The sequence below is a fragment of the Sorex araneus genome, chromosome 6 (assembly GCF_027595985.1).
Source record: "Sorex araneus isolate mSorAra2 chromosome 6, mSorAra2.pri, whole genome shotgun sequence".
In the NCBI taxonomy this organism is placed as follows: domain Eukaryota; kingdom Metazoa; phylum Chordata; class Mammalia; order Eulipotyphla; family Soricidae; genus Sorex; species Sorex araneus.
The window spans coordinates 36,490,370-36,508,227 of NC_073307.1; the positions used below are offsets into that span (position 1 = coordinate 36,490,370).

General features: G+C 44.3%; 1 protein-coding gene across 2 annotated transcripts in view; it reads right to left on the reverse strand.

Moving 5' to 3' along the window:
* The window catches only part of PRDM6 (PR/SET domain 6), a 116,913-nt gene that overhangs the window by 30,005 nt on the left and 69,050 nt on the right, over positions 1–17,858 (reverse strand). For both annotated transcript variants that reach the window (XM_055143071.1, XM_055143070.1), the window contains exon 4: positions 3,092–3,219. In XM_055143071.1, coding sequence (XP_054999046.1) covers positions 3,092–3,219 — 128 coding nt within the window. The remainder of the gene's footprint in view (positions 1–3,091; positions 3,220–17,858) is intronic.

Here is a 17,858-nt window from a genome sequence, read left to right on the forward strand (position 1 = left end):
CTGAAAGACAATTTTTACTATCTCTCCAGCATCCCTTGTGCTCCAGAAAGAGTTGACTCCTCTTCTGTGAGAGTGGACGAAAAATCAACCAATAGGAAAAGGATACTTTACTCTGGCTGAAAGAGCACGCTCAGAAATGACAGAGCAAAGATCCTGAGAAATAAACACTTTTTTTTTATAACAACATTGATACTGCAGAGAAATAACTATAGATTTCAAATTTTATATATATACATATATATGAGATTTTTATATATATATATGAGATATATATATATGAGCCGGCCACCGGTTTTCTCAATGAAGAATGTCTACAAATACTCGTCTCAAGCTTCAGATCAAAGTGTTTAGGGTTGGTGGGCCTTAAATCCTGCTCCTCTGTGAGGAATGGGCCACAGCCAGGCAATTTGCTCCTTGTAGAACACTGCAGACGCGCCGCAAATGCACCGCCACATTTTTCACGGCGGTGAGATATGCACTTGTCAACATATTTCGTCACCGCAAAGTGGCTCTTGGCAACAGGATCATAAAGATCAATAAAAAAGTGCAGATTCTCAATATTTTACTTGCAGCTGCAAAAATTTCATTTATCTTGTTATTTTTCCTTCCTTGCTGCCATTCCGTCTCATGAGGGCACTGCTAGCTAAGCAGAATGCTTTTTCCTCCCCCTCCCACCCCAACTCCTGACATTCTATGAATATCTGACAAAAACTATAGCCCGTGGGCCGAACTTCCCCACCCTTCCTCTCTCAGCTCCTCCAAGAGAGATGCATTTTATTAATTCTTTCCACTGCTACATAAAAAACGGGGGTGGGGGGGAGTCCAAATTGGAGCCGGGCTATAAATCACTGGCATCTCCTAAGTTGAGAAAAATTGAGTCTACTTTGTACTTCACCCTTGTAACATTTCATCTCTCGGTTTGGCTTCCCTTAACATAAACACAGCGCCCAGCAAATGAATGTGCTAAACCCAAATGACACGCTTTGCCGCTGAAAGAGCAGGACTGTTTTCGAGCCATGGGTGGTCTGCCGAGGCACCCAGTGGGCCGAGAGGAGGGGGGGAAATGTGTAAGCGAACACCGTTCCTTACAAGCGGGCAGGGCTTCCAAAACTCGCAGCAATCTCTGCATGTTGAGGCACATCAAAGGGATTTTTCCCTTTTCAGATAATATTTCCTTTGCTGACATGTATTTAGCATTGTGGTCGGATGACTCATAAAGATAGCTCCATGGCGTCCCAACGCAGTTGAACTGGAGCACGGGCCAACAAACATTATTGTCAGCCTCAAAATAAAAACAAAACGTTCAGCGCAGGGTCAATCAATCAAGGGCGCTTTGAAGAAAATTCCATTTAGATATTACAAATCATAACAGAATGAATCTAAACCAGCTGACTTTCTGTGAAGAGGACATCCATGTACAATAAAAATTAGGCTGGCTCTTTGGGGTCCAACTTTTCTATTTTCTTACTCTTGGACGTGGTCACGGGGCAGAGGGAGGTGGTGTGTGGGGGGGAGAGGGGGAGGAGGGTAGATGCCAGTTTTCCAAAATTGTGTTTCTTTGGTTCCTTTCAGAAAGATCTGAAATAATCAAAAACAGGGCAGGAGAGGAAACATAAAGCGCCAGCTTGAGGCGTGAGCTATCCACCACTGCAAGTTGACAGGGAGGTAAGGAGGCACTCACTTCTGCCCACCTTTCCTTTCAGGGGGCGCTGGTCAGAATTCCCCTCCAGAGCTCCCAGGGTGCGCATGGCAAGACTGACCCAATGAGCTCTTGCTGTGAAGGGACCGGCACAGTCCTCAATGATTCTCGCTCAGCATTTGGGAAAAAGCCGGGAGAAATGTGAGCATCGTGAGTGAGGCTGGAGCTGGGCAGAGGCAGCCCAGGCCTCTGAGCACTGGTTCACTGACACGTTAGTGAGTGGAAGCTAACTGCAGGGGGAAGCGCGGCAGCGAGCAAGGCCGCCCCGAGAGGTTTCCTGAGAATCAGAGACCTTCCGAGAGCGAGCCAGGCTTGCATGGCCTTTCACCTAGAGGGGGAAGAAAGCTTTATTTATTTTAAGGCTTCATTAAAAAAAAAAACCAAAAAATATATATATAATAATACAGGAAAGGAAAACAAATAGCTGTAGGCAGGAATCCAAGTGGCCGAGCCCAGGGCTCTGTGCTTTGATGTGTCTGTGGAGCCTAATAAAGCTAAACAGTTGCTTCTGATTCTAAAGGGAACAAGGCTGTTTATAACTGAGGTCATATATTTATGCGGCACATGTTTTCGAGGGATTCTGAGCAAAGCAGGCCAACGGGATGGGCCTTCCCACCCCCCTTTCTGCTGTGATTTGTCAGGGCCCTGTGGCCATACCCCGACATCCTGGAGCTGGGGGTAGAAATGCACAACCAACAGGTGTTCAGAAGGATGTGGCATGTCCTTGGCTCCCCAGAGCTCCCACCCCCCACCATGGGGAAACTCTGGGGCATGGGGGTGGGGGTGGGGATCCACCTTGGCTTGGTGAGTTACCTTTGGGGCTTTGCCCAAACATCTCAGGAGACCAGGGGCTTCTCGGTGCTCTGGAACCTCCTCATCACCTGAAACATAGTCTGATTTGTCCAAAGCCAAGCATGGTGGCACCTTCCAGGGGCGCGGGAGGTGACCCAGGGCTCTGCCGCTATGGCCGAGCATGACGTGGGAAGGCGGAAGACTTGGTTTCCCGATGCCCCCCAGGAGAGAGCCTGCAGTGGCAGATGGCCAGTGATCTGGGGCAAACTCCTCTTTCTGTGGGTGCGCACAATGCTGGGTGGGCCGGGGTTCACCCCAAGCCCAGTGGCTTGTTGGGTTCCCTCAAGACATGGCCGTAATCCAGCCAATGAACTCGACCAGGTGCATGGAAAGGGCCCTGGTAGCACATTTACTCCCGAAGCCTCGTGAAATGACTGTTGCAAGAACTAAGGAGGTTTCAGGAACCCACTGGACACAAAAGGTCTGCCCAGCTGGGCACAGGTCTGCAGGAGCCAACCGAAGCGAGAGCAGGAGGCCTGAACACGGACCCGCAAGCCCACGGCTTTAGCTCTCGAAGTGGTCCACCAAGATATACTTTACCTGTACTGAACGACTGTTAGATTCTGTTCTCCACAGTGCCTTGCACATCGGATATACCTCATCCAGCTCGACTTACTAGGTTCCCCACCATCAATAAAGTGCTGTAGTGTCCCATCTTGGTCATATATCTAGAGGAAAAAGTCAGAAGGTCAAGTAGTTAGAACAAATCATCGGCAATCATTTTCCCTGCTTCCCGGGGTGTCTCTCTGTGCTGGCTGTGGAAATTTATTGCCTTCGGCTTTACCGTGAGGGCGCACTGATGCTGGTGGCCACGCCACGGGCACCACAGGCGAATATTTTGGAGTGGTGCAAGCCCATCACATTTTTCTTATCAAGCCCATCTTCTCCGCATGAAACATATTTGTGGTATCTCAAGGATGTGAGGGACCCTGTTTCCCAAAGAATATTTAACCTATTTTGACAGGCGACTCTTAAGTAATGAGCTGCTGGATAAACAAAGCAAGCTGATGGGAGAGGCCACGCTGACGTGGCTGGACAGCCACGGGAGAGGCGCCCGATCTCAAACACTGGGAGGCATTCGGGAGGTGGTCACTGGCTAGCCCACAGACTGGGGGCAGCCCAAGAAGGAAGGCGCTTGAGAGAACCAGCCAGCCAGGCTCAGACTCCAGTAAACGTCCTCTCCCTGCGCCCGTGAAAGGGCAATTCTGCTGTTGGGATCTGGAACTAGAAGGAAAGGAGTCATCAAACATGAGAGACCATCGAAAAGGGGGAAGGGAAAAAGAAGAGTCATTGCTGCCAATGAGTTTCCCATGTCTGAGCTGAGGCGGAGCAAATAAGAATGGCCCCGGCTCCTCTCACCCAGAGTTTCTTTTAAGGAAATGAACTCCACTTCAAAACAGGCAGGAAGCATGGGATTAAATACGCCTGAGACAGGGCAATGAGTACATAGCCTTCCCTCCTCAGGACATGGACTGTGCAGAGCAATATGGAGGGGCATCAGGGACAGTGGGACAACTGCACTTTTTTTTTTTTTTTCTTAAAATCAGCCTTAGGATCTGGGCGGCTGCTGAGACATGCCACAGAGCATCCTGGAAAATCCTGGCCGGCCCACTGACTTCTCCTTCTCTTTTCCAATCAAACACACAAACTATGCTTTACTAACAATCTCATGGGTTTGGGTTTGAGTTCCTTTAGTCGCTGAAAGGACCGTGGTTATTCACATTAATTTAGCTCAGTATTTCTATACAGGGGACCAAATGGCATAGGGGTGAGTTTCTTTATTATTATCTTCAGTCATTTGAAACCAGATGATTTTTTTTCTTTTCTGATACTCCACTCCCCCACTATCCCCACCCCCAACTTTCCCCCTGACCCCCACAAATAAAAGACAGACATCAATCTCATGAAGGCAACTGTTAGGAAGGTTATTACAGGCTGCCATCCCAGAGTGATTATAGCTGATAATCAATGTAACCTAAGAAGAAGAAAGGTGAGTCCTGAACTATATTACACTTATGGCTGGAGACTTTAGATTCGCAGTTTGGAGACAACAGTGGAGGGCAGAAACATTTTGTGTGGTGGATATATCTGCTATGTAAGCATTCAAATAACTGATACCTAATGGTGTTACATTCCTCTACCTAGAACAGAAGACTCCAATCTTGGGGCTGGAGCGATAGCACAGCGGGTAGGGCGTTTGCCTTGCACGCGGCCAACCCGGGTTCGAATCCCAGCATCCCATATGGTCCCCTGAGCACCACCAGGGGTGATTTCTGAGTGCATGAGCCAGGAGTGACCCCTGTGCATTGCTGGGTGTGACCCAAAAAGCAAAAAAAAAAAAAAAAAAAAAATAAGACTCCAATCTTTGGAAGAAACAATATGTTTCAGAGACTCAAAAATCTCAACCCTGATCTTCTATGGACAGCCTATGATTGTGCAGCTAAAGTCAACTGTCTCTCATTGAAGCTAAAGGTATCTTCAAATATGACACACCACTGGCCAAGCAAGTGCAAACAGAGATAAACAAATGGGACTATCTTAAATTAAGAAGTTTCTGTACCTCAAAAGATACAGTGACCAGAATACAAAGACAGTCTACAGAATGGGAAAGGATATTCACCGAATACCCATCTGATAAAGGGTTGACATCAAGGATATACAAGGCACTGGTTGAACTCTACATAAAGAACACATCCAACCCCATTAGAAAGTGGGGCGATAAAATGTACAGAAACTTTCTCAAAGAAGATATCTGAATGGTCAAAAGGCACATGAAAAAATGCTCTTCATCACTAATCATCAGGGAGATGCAGACCAAAACAACAATGAGATATTATCATCTCACACCACAGAGACTGGCCCACATCCAGAAGAACAAAAGCAACCAGTGTTGGGGCAGATGTGGGGAGAAAGGGACTCTCCTTCACTGCTGGTGGGAATGCCGACTGGTTCAGCCCTTTTGGAAAACAGTATGGACCATTCTCAAAAAAATTAGAAATTGAGTTCCCATTTGATCCAGCAATACCACTTCTGGGAATATATCCCGGAGAGGCCAAAAAGTATAGTAGAAATGACATCTGCAACTGTATGTTCATTGCTGGACTGTTTACAATAGTCAAAATCTGGAAAAAACCTGAGTGCCCAAAAACAGATGACTGGCTAAAGAAACTTTGGTACATCTATACAATGGAGTACTATGCAGCTGTTAGAAAAGATGGAAGTCATGAAATTTGCATATTAGTGGATCAACATGGAAAGTATCATGTTAAGTGAAATGAATAAGAAAGAGAGGGATATGGCTTGCAACACAGACACTGAGAGGTCATCATGTGGTGATTCAATAAATTTTTTTAAAAATTAAACAAATTTTAAAAAGAAAAAGAGTGATAGACACAGAAAGATTGCACTCATCTGTGGAATATAAAGTAACAGAATAGGAGACCAACACCCAAGAATAATAGCAATAAGGACCAGGAGGTTTTCCCATGACTTGGAAGTCAGTCTCAGATGCTGGGGGAAAAGACAGCTCAGCTAGAGAAGGGAACACCAAGTAAAGGGTATTTGGAAGACCTGTTCCAGTTGGGAGATGCATGCTGAATGTAGACTATTGACTGAACACAGTGACCACTGAATGCCTCTACTGCAAACCACAACACCAAAAAGGAGAGAGAGAACAAAAGGGAATACCCTGCCACAGAGGTGGGGTGGGGTGGGGGTGATTGGAGTGATACTGGGATCATTAGTGGTGGAGAATGGGCACTGGTGGAGGGATGGGTACTCTATCATTGTATGACTGAAACACAAACACAAAAATTTGTAAGTATGTAACTGTACCCCACGGTGATTCACCAATAAAATAAACTAAAATAACCCTACAGACTAGAACCTCTTAAAAAATAATTTTAAAAATTAAATAAAAAATAAATCAATGTCTCTAACCTGTGGTTTTATCTACCATCCAGATCTAAAAAAAGGGGGTGTGTGACAGGTCCTGTCCTTCTCACAGGAACAGAGATTTCCTGAGGGGTACTAGTGAAAAGAATTTAAGAAGCATTTGGAAAAGTGCCATTAACCAGCGTCCTCACAGCAAGCAAAGCGCTTGCCTTTCTCTGCATCCAGAGCTCCCAGAGTGTCAGCCCATCTGAACATCAGCCACAGCCCATCAGTCCTGGAAACAAGTAGGAAAAGGGTTTCCTCTTATACTCTTGTTCTCTAGCAACCTTGTCTCAGCAACCATCTCTTAAGGATGCTGTAACAAAAGGGGCTGCAAGTCATTTTTGCCCATCTGATCAAACTGCTGCTGACCTCGAGGAAATAAACATACAGTGACTTTGTCAGACTTCTTTTAGCTATCACTGACGAAGCACAAGGCAGGGAGCTGCACCTCCCTGACTCAGGGAAGGGTGTCCCCGCACGATTACATACACAACTGTGGAGCAAAACCACATGCCAACTAAGATCCCAGAGCTGCACGCCCAGCGGTGGGAATACTCATTCAACCTCAAGGCCATTCTCTGCCTCAGTTCTCAGAACCTAGAATCCAGCTGAACCTGCCTTCTAATTGCCGTTCATGTGCACCCATCTCCCCTGCATACTCTCCGCATCTGAGTCCCACAGCCCTTTTCCCCACTGACCATAATGCAGAAAGCCTCTGTTCGTCTCCCTGCAGCTGCTCCATGCCCTCCCTACCTCTTCTCTGCACCTCCAGGGAGCTGTTTGAACACAATCTGAGTCTCTTACCCACCACTGGAGAAAAAAAGAGAAAATCACAATTGTTCTGTGACAATACATATTCATAGCACCTTCCAGGAGGCTAACACATGAAGCTGGCCAGCACCTCCTACCCACAGGGAGGCGGAGCTTGGGAGCCTTTCCCTCAAGCCTATGGCAATTCAGAGGATGCTCTGGTCTGAGCTAAGCCCTCATAACATTCAGTGGCAGACCACAAACCTCAGTGGGAGAGGCTCCGGTTCCATCCCAGCACAAGAAGAAACAGTTAAGACTTAACAAATCAGGGGGCAGAGAGAAAATACAATGGGTAGGGCCCTTGCCTTGCACACAGCCGATCCAGGTTCGATTCCTGGCTCCCCATATGGTTCCCCCAGCCTGCCAGGAATGATTCCTTGAGTACAGAGTCAAGACCAACTCCTGAGAACCTCCAGGTGTGCCCCCCACCTCAGAACCCGCCCCCCCAAAAAAAGACAAAAAAATATTTAACAAATCACACTCAAGCCTGGGGTTTCTGGGACAGAGATAATACCGTAGGGAGGACGTGACTTGCACTCATCTGACTGGGTTTGATCTGGTCCCTCAGATAGTACCCTGAGCTCATCAGGAGTGATCCCCTGAGCATAAACACAGGAGTGAGAACTGAGCACTGCCAGGCATGACCCAGAAAATAAACAAATAAATCAATCCAGGGTTTCAAGCAGGAGAAGAGTACAGGGATGGGGAAGGTAGTACAGCAGGTCAGGTACTTGTCTTGCACGTGGGCATCTCTGGTTTGATATACAGCACTGCATATGGTGCCCTGAGCAGAGCCAGAAGTCAGTCCTGAGCACTGTTGGGTGTGGTGGAAATTCTATTACCCACTCGCCCCCATGCCTCTAGTGAGAGAACAAAGCAGCAGAAGGTCTCAATGTTGGCTCACTCCTCTGGAAAAAGTGGAAATATCACCTCCAGGGTTGGGACACCTCCTTTCCACACTGGGGTGACTTGGAGAGGAGGTAGCAACTTGGGGACAGGGGGTGTGCTTGGTGCTTTCTCTTTGTTGCTTAAAGTAGATTTCCAGGTGGGCACTGAGTAATTTTTAACTTCATGTAAAGGGGATGGTAGGTCAAATAAGTTGGGAAACTCAGTACTAAGAAGGAAAATAAAATGTGTGGAAAGGGTACACAGATCTAAGTGCTGAACAGGAAGTAAGAAACCCGTGAGAAAGTTCTAGGAAGTTCTATCCCTACCCTCCACATGAACTCAACTATGCTTTCAGTGAAGGGCTCGGGGTGGGAGGGGGCAGGGGGAAAGAAAGGGGTAATATTCTATGTGTAACTGAATCCTAGCACAAGATCCTATTCTCATCGGTATGAAAATTGAACTATCTCCAATCTGGAGCCACGGCAACACTTTCAAACTCAGGCAGCTAAACCTGGAGGTTGCCTTAATATCCAAAGCAGAGTGATGCTAAAACAGAATTTTAAGTTGGATACCTAAGAGGCCTCATAAAAATTTGAGGAATGTAAGAAAATGAATTCCTGCCAAAGCCAAGACTTATTTTGTTTCCGTTACCTTTCGAAGGGTTTTTTAAAAGCAGAAAAATATTGAAAGTCACGCCCAGAGTGTTTATACAACCTCCGCCAGACTTAGGGAAATGTTGAAAAGGTGAGAAATTGTGTTCGTTCAAATTGTAAGAATGACAGCAAGAGAGAAAAATTTAAATGGATGGATTCCAAAAGAACACTTAAAGAGCAGCAATGGTTTGTTGAAAATGGTGTCTTTTTTTTCCCCCCTGAATCAACATGAACAAAAAACTTTTAATATTTGCTCTGTTCTGTCTAAGGAAGACAAACAAATGAATCTCTAGAGGGAGAGTAATGTAAGTAAAGAAACACAGAGGGCATCAGGAGGGGAGGGCGTTACATTTCCCTGAAGTCTGTGTGAGGGAACCCTCAGATCCACTGAAAGCAAATCTGGCACATTCTTCCAGAAAGTGCATCTGAGCACTGGCAAAACAACCACCTTGAAGAAGAGTTTGGCAATGTGGAAAAACCCGGTAGGCAGTATCTACATCCTACTACCCAGCAATTTAACTTCTAGGGAATCACCCCAAGGAAGCTCTGACACATGTGCCTGGAAAGTACGAAGTTGAGAGCATTCGCTGTAGCACTGTAAGAGTAATGAATGTTTTTTTTTAAAGTGCTTTGAGCAAATAAAATCTGGATATATAAAGACAGAATTGAGACAAATACAACAATTTGGGTCAGAGCAATAGTACAGCAGGTAGGGCACATGGCTTGCACATGGCTGACCTGGGTTAGATCCCTGGCATCCCATATGGTCCCCTGAGCACTGCCAGGAGTGGTTCCTAAGTGAAGAGCTAGGAGTGACCCCTAAGTACCTCTGGGTGTGGCCCAAAAAGCAAAAGATAAAAAATATATCAAAAATGCCTCTGATTGATATCTAAGCACTCATCTGTTAACATATGCAAAGCTACAGAAGATTTGCATTGTAAAAACATAAAAAGCCACTTCCCTATGGTACAATTAGAGTAGACTGCAATATGCATCAATACTGTTTTACATGTAAACATAGTAACATACTATAAAGGTACTAGAAGTATTGGCAGTAACTTCTTCAGAGGAGCAGCCTTGGGAAAGACAGGGGTTAGACAAAAAACAAAGGGAATTAACACTTTATCAAAAATGCTTCATTTCTTGGGGCTGGAGTGATAGCACAGCGGGTAGGGTATTTGCCTTGCACGAGGCCGACCCGGGTTCAATTTCCAGCATCCCATATGGTCCCCTGAGCACCGCAAGGAGTGATTCCTGAGTGTATGAGCCATGAGTGCATGAGCCAGGAGTAACCCCTGTGCATCGCTGGGTGTGACCCAAAAAGCAAAAAAAAAAAAAAAAAAAGCTTCATTTCTTTTTTTTTCTTTTTGGGTCACACCCAGCAATTCTCAGGGGTTACTCCTGGCTCTGCATTCAGGAATTACCCCTGGCAGTGCTCGGGGGACCATATGGGATGCTGGGAATCGAACCCGGGTCGGTCGAGTGCAAGGCAAACGCCCTACCCGCTGTGCTATTGCTTCAGCCCCCGAAATGCTTCATTTCTTATTAAAAATTTTTTGAAACAGATACAGCAAAGTAGAAGCACAATTATTTTGTGGTGGCCTGGACATTAACATTTGTACAAGATACTTTGTGCTTCTCTGTTTTCTTACACACACACACACACACACACACACACTCACACACAGTGAAAAAGAAGCCAAGAGCCAAGTCAAGTATGCATTGTTAAAATAGAGACTTGTTCCTCAAAGTTAAAAACTGTAGTCTGTGTTATCAACCTGGCAAAATACCTGCAACATGTATTACTACATTATCAGTCACTGATTTCTCTTGGGATTGCTACTGTTGCTATTTTACAGCTTTTAGTTTCTCTTTTATCTGGCATCAATGGAAACATAAAGATAAGAGGAAACAAATTTTGCGGGGAGGATTTTTTTTTTACAGTCTTCAATCCATTAAGATTTACTTAGCACTCATATGACTGATATAGACATTACCAAAATTCTCACTTATTACAAACCATACAAGGTATTAACTGAAAACCATCAGCAAAAAGTGTTTTGTTATAATCCTAGCCCTCTGCATTCTCAAGTTTTTTTTTTTTTGCTGTGGTTGTAACTGGAAGATATAATGTTGAGTGAAGTAAGCCAGAAGAAGAAAGACGAACACAGGATGATCTCACTTACCTGTGGAATATGAAGTACATGGATGAAGAAATGTAGTAAAAAGGGGGATGCCTAGATCACCCTTGACCACAGTGTTTAGAGAGGAGAAGGACAGAGAAGGAAGAAACCAAGAGGGGCACAAGAGAACAGGAAGCAATGGGTGAACAGGCATCAGGGTTTCAGTTATACCAGTGGATATGGGCGCGTGGTGGAGCCATATATCTGAAACAGACTCAACAACACTAAAAACATGAGATCTAAGCCACAACCAGTGAAATTTTGTAAAGTGTCAGTCAAGTTGACAGGCAAGGATAGGGCAGGGGTTGGGGTGGGGAGGGAGCACTAAGGGAGGGAAGTTGACACGGGAGGTAGGATTGGTGTTGAAATACTATATGCCTAAAACTCAACTACCAATAACTTTGTAAATCATAATTCTTTAATAAAAACAAAAGCTTATTTGGCCAAAACTTTAGAGCTACTTGAACATTTTCATCTTTGTGTAGGTCTGTAATATATAATTTTTAAGTAAAAAAAATAAATTTTAGCATTACTTTAATGTTGCTTTATTATAATATGATTTTGCTATAAACAGAAATTCATATATAAATTCACAAGTTTCACTGTCACTGTCATCCTGTTGCTCATCAATTTGCTCGAGCAGGCACCAGTAACATCTCCGTTGTGACACTTATTACTGTTTTTGGCATAGCAAATATGCCGCGGGTAGCTTGCCAGGCTATGTGCGGGCGAGATACTCTCAATAGCTTGCTGGGCTCTCCGAGAGGGATGGAGGAATTGAACCCGGGTCGGTCACATGTAAGGCAAACACCCTACCCATTGTGCTATCACTCCAGCCCAAATTCACAAGTTTATATTCCTGAATTTATAAATTATTTGTAACTTTCACAAATATGATACTCTGTACGGCAATCAGCAAGATGTAAACCTGGTTGGCAATCACAAATTTTGTGACAGCAAATGATTTTCCATCTAGCATTTTTAGATGAAAATACAAAAGGTTTTTTTTCTTTATTCCTTCCTTCAGGTAACTTCAAACATTGCTCCTAATAACATGATGAGTGAATAAAATAGTTGAGTGTTAACAAAAAATTCTATCACTGTATCATTGTCACTATCATCCTGTTGCTCATCGATTTGTTCGAGCGGGCACCAGTAACGTCTCCATTGTGAGACTTGATGACTAGAATTCTTAACTTTTTAACAAATGTACAGTGAAGCACAGGCTTATTTTCCTGATATTCTGTACATGTTTTGTATAAATCTTCCCCTTCCACCACCATCCCCATCCAAATAGGCTTTAAAAAAAAATTACTGGTGGGATAACATCACTATTTTCAGAATCCTAGCTTAGTTGGTTCAACAAAACAGTCACTTTAAAGATCCTTTTCCTATTTGTGAAATACCACTGCTCTCCTGAAATACTTCCCAATACACTGTCCACATAGCAAAAAGCGTACGTTTTGTTTTTGTGAGTCAAACAAACAACTAAATTTGAAACCAATATGAAATTAGAAGTCATAAAAATTAGATACATGTGAAATTTAATCACAATTTTGTGTGTGTGTGTTTGGTGGAGGCACACCTGGTAGTACTCAGGTCTTACTCCTGACTCTGCACTTGGGGGTTATACTTGTCAGTGCTTAGGGGACTGCATGTAGTGCCCAGGATGGAACCAGACTTAGTTGAGGTGTTTTGATTCAAATGTTTTGATTCTTTCGTATTGTGTGTCTGCCCAAGAGATTCACCACCGCTCCGATGCCAAGCTACTGTCAGTGCCTGGAGGAGCACTGAGAGCGCAACATGCTAGATGCCACAAAGCACCACTCTCCACCTGGTCTTATTTTCCAAGAATAAGAATCCACTTTAAATGAGAATAGTGGGAGCTAAAAATGTGCCATTGTGTGCTATAAACACTGGTCACGAGTGGTTCGCCCATGGCTTTGTCATTAATGAGTTCTGACAACTTGGATTAAGAATAATCATAATCATAGAAACGAGAACAGCCAGCAACTGGCTTGGGCCCATGTCAACATAATAGCAAGAGGAGATTCTCTGAATGATAGAATTTTGTGTTTACTGCTGGCTCTGAGCAATTGTTTCTTTTAAGCGAGATCTGCGAAATAGTGACATTTAAAAGCTGAATCCAAGCTATTGACCAACTTCATTTTTCCTCTCCAGGATTTTGAAGATTTGGAAGTATTATATAATTTCCAATTTTTCTCTAAAATCAGAAGCTGAGCACCCTGTTCCTCACCCTCAATCTCTAGCCTTTTCTCTGAATCTCAGAACTAGAAAGTGAGCCCTCCTTAGACAGGCAACGGGGTTTTCTAGTTTTCTACTGTTCTCATCACTCCCTATCATCTTACCTGTGACTGACTTCTCTAACCTACCTGCTGGGATCTCGTTCAGCACTTAAGTAACCAACCCTAGCTGCAAACGCATTGTTGCCGCCACAGTCTGGTGCAGCAGACTGAAGTGGGTTCTGACGGAAAACTCAACTGCTAACCTGAGAGCAATACAAACATCCTTACTCCTATACAGCCCAGATCCATCGTCCGACCAAGCCTCAGCCTCTCCAGGGAACTGGGGGACAGAGAGGAGAGTGCCTTTCCTTCTCATCAGCAGACTTTCATGATCTCTTTAAGTCAGGGATCCCTTATAGTTCAAACGAGTCTTACTTGAGAGTCCCCACAAAAATGAAACAAATATAAATAAATAAATAAATGAATAAATAAATAAATAAAAGATGGTGAGAAGGCGATCCTGGTCTGCAGAACAAGAGAAGGTGCAGCAGAAAGCAGCCACCAACTCGACCCCCCTTTCCTTTTGCTGTCTGGGGCCGCTGATGGCATCTCACCGAGGGCGCCAAGTAAACCTGCCTATTTAAGAAGCACAACAGAGCCTTCCTTCAGGAGAGGCCTCCACACAGAGTCGAGTTCCTCTATGAGCACTCAGCCAAGAGTTCCTTGGCTACACTGAGAGCCCCGGGAAAGCACACTTGGAATGGACCTCAAGGCCATCTGCTCTAACGTGATCCACTTACACGAAAGAAGACAGGATCTCTCCAAGTGAATGGCGTGGACCTGAGGTTCTCGAAAACATTTTGCCTGCAAATTCCTTTTCAGAAAAACAGTTACTTTCCCTCCTCCCTGGAAAGCTACCTTCCTTAAATGAACGCACAAAAAGCACCCATACCCGAGGCTCCTACAGCTCCCTGGGGTGTGGGCTGTTGTCTACTGAGGGGAAAACTCAGGGACACCAAGAGAAGCTAAGGACAGTGCTAGTCACAACTCACACCTCCTCAAGTCCTTTCATTCCCTGCCTCCAAGTCAGGGAGCCTGGTCACTTTTGAAAATCCTACTGATACTCTGAAGAGAACCAGTGACCATGACTTGCTATTTAAAATCAGTTTCTCCCAGGACTTGGGTCCATGAATTGGGGCAGTTGGGGTGGGAGGAAAGGCAAAGATTTTATGTGGAAGGAGTGACTTGAGGCTCCCTCTCCTGAACGTCTGCTCCTGCTGGGCACACGAGAGAAATGGCAGCCTCTGATGTGAGCAGCTGCGCGTGAGCAAACCTTATGCCCAAAGCCCCGTCTACCCCACCCTCCTGCATGGAGGAGGAACTCAAGACATACTGAAGGGAAACAAATCAAATTCTCAGACTAATTCTAACGGATCTTAGGTTTCATTCAAAGTTTGAGAAGAAATTTCCAGAAAATGCAATTTAAAACTGCCCTCTAAGCACTCACAACTAGGGTTTGTTATTTTATTAAGAATACTTTGTTCAATCACTCTTTTATTAAATTAACACTGTAAAACCATTTTCACAACTAGAGTTTTAATTTTATTTATTCATGTGGTTTTATTTACTCATTTGACCATAGCCGGTGGTACTCAGGGATCATTCCTAATGGTACCTAGAGGAACATGTCATGCCCAGGATCAAATCTAGACCAGACTCATGCAAGGCCAATGGTATCTCTTTAGCCACTATTTTATTTTACTTTTTTTGAGTATCAAAAATGGTGCCCAGGAGGTCTAGGGGCCTCTTCTACAGATTCTCAACCAACTGCACTGGCAGCTCAATGGAGAGGTGACTGATCAGAGGTGCTGTTTGGGCCAGAAGGTGCTGGGGATACCCAGTGCTGCATCTATTGGTGTTAAGGAACCACATATGGTAGGTTTTTGTTTTCTTTTGGTTTCTAGAGAGGACTCATGAGTAAGATTTGCTTATACCAGAGGAACCCTTGGTTTTAAAAGATTGTTGAAAACCTCTGCTAATAAAAGGAAAGGGGCTCTCCTCTCTGCCCCCCAGTTCTCAGAGGCAGTGTAGCATGGAGAGGCCAAGTCTTGATTAGCTGCATTCAAGGCAAGGCGTTACCCTTTTATTATTTCTCTAAGCCCAGTCAGGGCTATTTTTTCTAATATATAGTTTTCTTTTCTCCCAATTTTTATTTACTATAGTCTATATTGTTCAATGGCATTAAAGTTTATGAGATCAATTCACAAATTTGCTACACAGCCTCCCCCCACCAAACTGCCCACAATCTTCCACCACTGTCCTTCCTGATCTCTAGTCTGGTCTGCCCTCTCCCCCAAGGATGTGGCAAATGGTTTGTATTCCAATGCCAAGGGTTTGCCACTTTCTCGCCCCCTGTTTTGTCTCTCTGTATTCCACAAAGGAGTCAGATCATCCAGTATCTGTCCTTTTCCATTTGACTTATTTTGTTTAATAAGATGCCCTCCAGACCCATCCCTGTTGCTTACAACTGTAACATTTCATCTATTTCATCTTTTTTTCTAGAACTGCATAGTTTTCCATTGTGCCAATAAAAGAAGACTGAATGTTGCAGAATTTACCTTTTTTTTAAATTCTACGAACTACAAAGGTGAATTTCAAATGATTAAAATATAGTCAGCAGGAGAGTGCAGAAGGGCATCGCTGGGAGGGCCCATTGGATGCACAGGTAAGCCAGTCTAAGTTCTAACTGTTCTGAGTCCTTCAACATTGCAGGGAGGAATCAGGAAAGAACAGACAAAAAGATGGTTTCTCTCCCTATCTCCACATGGTGCCATCTTTCTGTAACATTCAGAAAACTAGAATTTCACTAATTGAGTATAGTAATAGCTTGAGAAAGTCAAACACACATGCCAAGATGGATAAAAATAGTTCAGTCCACAACCTCTGAGTCAGAGATGCTCTATATTTTGTGACACCACCACGATTTATACCAAAAAATAAAAAGGCAATTTTGGAGTGCTGGGGAGACAGCTCAAGTGGTTCAAGCTGAACAAGTGTGAGGCCCTAGTTTGATCCCCAGCATTTTATGCCACTGTCCCACCAACACTGGGTGTGGCCCTGATGGCCCCCAATACCTGGGTATACCCTTTATTTAAAAAAAATTAATTTTTTTAAAAAAGCACACAATAGTGGCTCTCCTTAGGGTGGGCACATTACTTTGGGCTATCAACCTCTTGAGTAAGTTGATAACTTGTCTTAATAAAACAATATTAATGGGGGGGGGCTGGAGCAATAGTACAGTGGGTAGGGCAGCTGCCTTGCATGCAGCTACCCCGGGTTCAATCCTTGGCATCTTACATGGTCCCATGAGTACCAACAGGAGTGATTCCTGAGTGCAGAGCCAGGAGTAATCCCTGAGCATTGCCAGCTGTAGCCCAAAAGCTAAAAAAAAAAAGCATTAATGATAGTCATCATGTCAAATGAATGATAGGAATATCAAATTAAATAATAGTACATGTTAAGAACTTAAATTGATAAGTAGTACACAAAGTTTAAAGAAGATTAGTGCCCCTAATTAGGCCACCACTGTAACAGATCAGGAATCATTTAACTGGCCCATGGGCATGGGTCACAAGGAATGTTTACCATGAATGCTAACTCACAGTTGCTAATGTTATCAGACTATAAACTTCATGGAGTACCGAAATGCATTTTTTTATTTTAGTCTCCCAGGTAATACTCAAGAGTCCCAGAGTCTCCTTCTAGGTGATTTTCCACTAACTGGACCAGATATTCACTGTGAGAACCCGAGGGAGGGTGTTCCTCAGGGCTGCACTGCCAGGGATTATCCATCCAACAAGCCAGCAGTGCTCAGGGTCCACCAGGGCTCCACCCAGCAGTGCTCAGGAAGCTCCAGAGCTTCACCTACCTGGCGATGCTTGGAAGATTCTGTGCAACTGCCATCAACCACTTGCAAGGCAAGTTACTTAACCCCTCTACTATCTCTCTAGCTCCCAGAAAAGCATCCTAATCACTTTCTAAATACACACCTTACATAAGCTTTTGTACCACCAGATAATCAATTTTTGTTGACACAAAGAAAGAAAAGTTAATAAAGATAAGTGGGATGACATAAGTGAGGCTGTGGACTAAAACAGTCATCCTAGTTTATGTTTTTCCCAGAAGAGTTTACCCAAAATATCAAACAAAGATAAAAATGCTAGTTGATGGTGAATACCACCTAGAAGGATTTCTCTGGTCTTATACTGTCTATTTCTAGGTAGGATTTGTCTTTGAGTTCATGGGTGCCATAAAAGACTACCCCAAAGGCACAGGTGCCCATCCCTGAAGCATGGTGGAAACCAAGTCACATTTATCCATTTATCACAAGTATTTTCATCAGTGGTGATGCTAACGCCCTAATGGCTCTCTCAAGGAGCATCACCTCCCTTGCTGGACTGCTGGACCTTTGAAATGAGTGACCCGGGGTGACCCAGTGCACTCTGCCCCAAGCCCTCAGGAATCTGAACACATTCAATGTAGGTGAGTCGTGTGTGTGTGTGTGTGTGTGTGTGTGTGTGTGTGTGTGTGC